The sequence below is a fragment of the Elephantulus edwardii genome, unplaced genomic scaffold (assembly GCF_000299155.1).
Source record: "Elephantulus edwardii isolate Elephantulus edwardi_28Jun2011 unplaced genomic scaffold, EleEdw1.0 scaffold00008, whole genome shotgun sequence".
In the NCBI taxonomy this organism is placed as follows: domain Eukaryota; kingdom Metazoa; phylum Chordata; class Mammalia; order Macroscelidea; family Macroscelididae; genus Elephantulus; species Elephantulus edwardii.
In genome coordinates this window covers 54,606-57,731 of record NW_006399758.1, presented here as the reverse complement: position 1 = coordinate 57,731, position 3,126 = coordinate 54,606, and the positions used below count along the sequence as shown (strand labels likewise).

The 3,126-nt window shown below is 47.2% G+C and overlaps 1 protein-coding gene across 2 annotated transcripts in view; it reads right to left on the bottom strand.

The window, feature by feature from the left end:
- The window catches only part of LOC102847508 (DNA-dependent protein kinase catalytic subunit-like), a 309,905-nt gene extending 307,384 nt beyond the window's left edge, over positions 1-2,521 (bottom strand). For both annotated transcript variants that reach the window (XM_006880417.1, XM_006880418.1), the window contains exon 1: positions 2,368-2,521. In XM_006880417.1, coding sequence (XP_006880479.1) covers positions 2,368-2,521 — 154 coding nt within the window. The remainder of the gene's footprint in view (positions 1-2,367) is intronic.
- Positions 2,522-3,126: the final 605 nt, after the last annotated feature.

Here is a 3,126-nt window from a genome sequence, read left to right as displayed (position 1 = left end):
GATAGAGTAGGGTTTAGGGCTGTTGTGCATAGGGTCGCTATGAGTCGTAAGCGACTCGCCGGCACATAACAATAACAACAATCCTAAAGTTACAATGATGCCAGGGAAAGGATAACATCCATATGTATGGAAGGAAGCACTGTTAATACAAATATTACACAAATAAGTGCACCAATCTTTAAGCCAAAGATCAAGAAATAGTAAAGTTGGAATATATAAAGAATCCAGCATAGGACTGGAGGAAGACTCAACAACCTGCTTTATGCAGATGATGCAACCATGTTTGCAGAAAGTGAAGATTTAAAGCATTTACTGAATGAAGATCAAAGAGTAGGTATGCATTACATTTCAACATAAAAAATCCTTACTACTAGAGAACAGCAACATTATGCTAGATGGAGGAAAGAATGAAGTTGGCAACAATTTCCTTTTGTTTAGATCCATAATCAACACCTACTGAAGCAGCAGTCAAGAAATCAGTAGATGTGCTACTTTGGGAAAATCTCCTGATAATGACCTCTTTAAAAATGCTAACAAGCAAGTGGGTCAATTTAAGGACCAAGGTACACCTGACCCAAGCCACTGTATTTTCAACTGCTTCCTATGTTTGCAAAAGTTGGATAATGAATAGAAGACTGAAGAATTGATAGCCATTGAATTGTGGTGCTAATGAAGTTTCAAACAACTCATGGAATGTACAAAGAACAAATGAATCTTAGAGGAAGTGCAACCAGGGTACTCCTTAGCGGTTATAATGATGAAACTTTTCAACCCTAATCGTTAGAAAACTTTACCAATCCATAATCGGATGGTCTACTGGAAAGCAGTCTGAATCCACTAACAGCTCCAAGGGACAAAGATAGGCAATCTCCTCCTATTGGATTTACAGCTTCTGAAACCCAATAGAGAGTCAGCTGAGAGTAAGCACAGAACAAGTCCAGGCATATAATTAACAGCCTGAGGAAGTAAGATGGGATCTCTGGTGGCCTGGCGTTAATGAGCTGTGCTCCCAAGAAACATGTTTCAAATCCACCAACTGCTCTGTGAGAGAATGATGGAGAATATGCTCCCATGTACTTCTTGAGAGGATCAGAGAAAGACTGACCCTCAACAAAATGGATTGTTTGTAACAACAGGAGCAAGCAGTTCAGAGGTTGGAGGATGGCACAGAACAGGACAAGGATCCCATCTGTTGTTCAGAGCCACTATGAGTCATAAGTCTACTCAACAGTACCTAAAAACAAAACAAAATAAGAAAAGGCTAAATAGAGGAATTTTTAGTATGAAGAGACAAATATTTTCTCATCCAATCAAAATTCAAACCCACTGCCAACTTGTACCAAGCTAGCCTGTAGGTAGGCAATATTGCCCACAGGGTTTTCAAGGTGATGCCACCAGAGTGTTCCATAAAAGCAAGGATGGTGAAGCTTCATCTCATATATTATGGGCATGTTAGGAGAGGCTGATCGTTGAAAAATACTCATCATGTTTGGAAAAGTGGAAGGTCAGTGAAAGGAAGACCCTCAACTAGACGGATGACACAACTATTACATCAATAAGCTCAAACATGTCAGAGATAAGGACGGTACAGCATAGCACAAGGTTCATATCTGTTATTCATAAGGTAATCGCTTCCTAACAATAACTACCAACAATCTTCACTGATGGCGAATTTCTACATCTTTCTCCTGTGGAGGCGCACCGTGAGTGAGTTCTAACAGAGTGGGTTTGAACTCGGTTGTCATCCGAATACAAGCAGCATTAAGTCCCCAGAAGAGTTTCAAAAGCAGAAGCAAGTCTATAGATTTCTAAAGGGTATTAGTGGGTTTGGATGGCACTAAAATGAAACAGGGATTCCTGCTGGCCCTGTGGGTAAGCGCTCAGCGCTAACCGGAAGGTTGAAACCCACCAGCTGCACGCAGCTCTGCAGGAGAAAGCCTAGGCAATCAGCCTGCATGAAGTCACAGCCTTGCAAATGCTGGGCTCGGTTTCAGTTACTTCTCTCTCCCTTCATCTGGGATACCAGTGACCGGCAAATCAGGGAACATTTTCAGAAAATCTTAGTGTGAAACACGTCTGCTCTAAAGTGGGGAACGGAGAAGTACATAAAGAGGTAAAATAACTGCAGAACTACTAAGTCAGCTCCTTGTCTAGTGGGAAGCGACTTACGGCTGACCCACCAGCAGGTTTTTGCGGTTGCAAATCAGAGGAGAGACTGCCCGTCCTCAGAATCCCTTGGGGGACTCGAATCGCAAGAAAAGTGCTTCCTTTGGGTTAGCGGTGTCTCTTTGGAGATAGGACACCTCAGCTTCCTAAAGTCCAGAACACATGGACGCCCACCCCCGCTGGCCACAGGCCGGTACCCACCCAGCGCAGCGGGGTTCGCACTCAGCGCGCACTCCAAGCCCAGGCCGCGGATCAGGTGATGTGTGGCTATCGCAGCGCTGCCGCGGTCCACAGAGGACAAAGATTCCTGCAGCTGCTGCAGGGTGCCCTGCAAGCCCATACCCACGGAAGCCATAACTCCACGGTCCCGGCACTCCAGGTCACAGTAGCCCACACGCCTGCAAATCCCCGGAAACCCAGCACTGCGCGTGCGCAACACAGCCAAAAGAGCGTGTGGCCGGAGGCACACCCGGGCGGAGACTGTTCAGAGGCCTGCCACGGGGCGGGGCTTCTGGTCTCGGGGCGGGGAACCGGCGACGGGGGCGGGGCCTGCGACGGAGGCGGGGATTGGAGGCTGGAGAGTTTGGCGTGTTTGAGCCAGAAACTACGCGGGACCAGGTGGCGCGACGCGGGGCGGGGCCGGTGATAAAGGGCAGGCTGAGAGATGGGAGGCCAGGCTGCAGGGACAAGTCGCCTAAACGAGGTGACGGGGAGGGCAAGGCTCACGAGCCCAACTCTGAACAACAGTTTAGAAATGGCCTGCAGAGATGCTGTTTGAAAGATGCGTCTAGCGGGCACTGGAGGGCGCATAAGGATCGGACAAGTTTGGGGCTTCACCTCTCTCTGCACACAACTGTCCTTGTTGTTTTTTGTTTTTTTTTAAATATTTTTTTTATTGGGAAAAACATATTGGGGGTACAAGGAGGTGAGGGTTGGGGGCAGAAGGGTGAGGATGGGCCA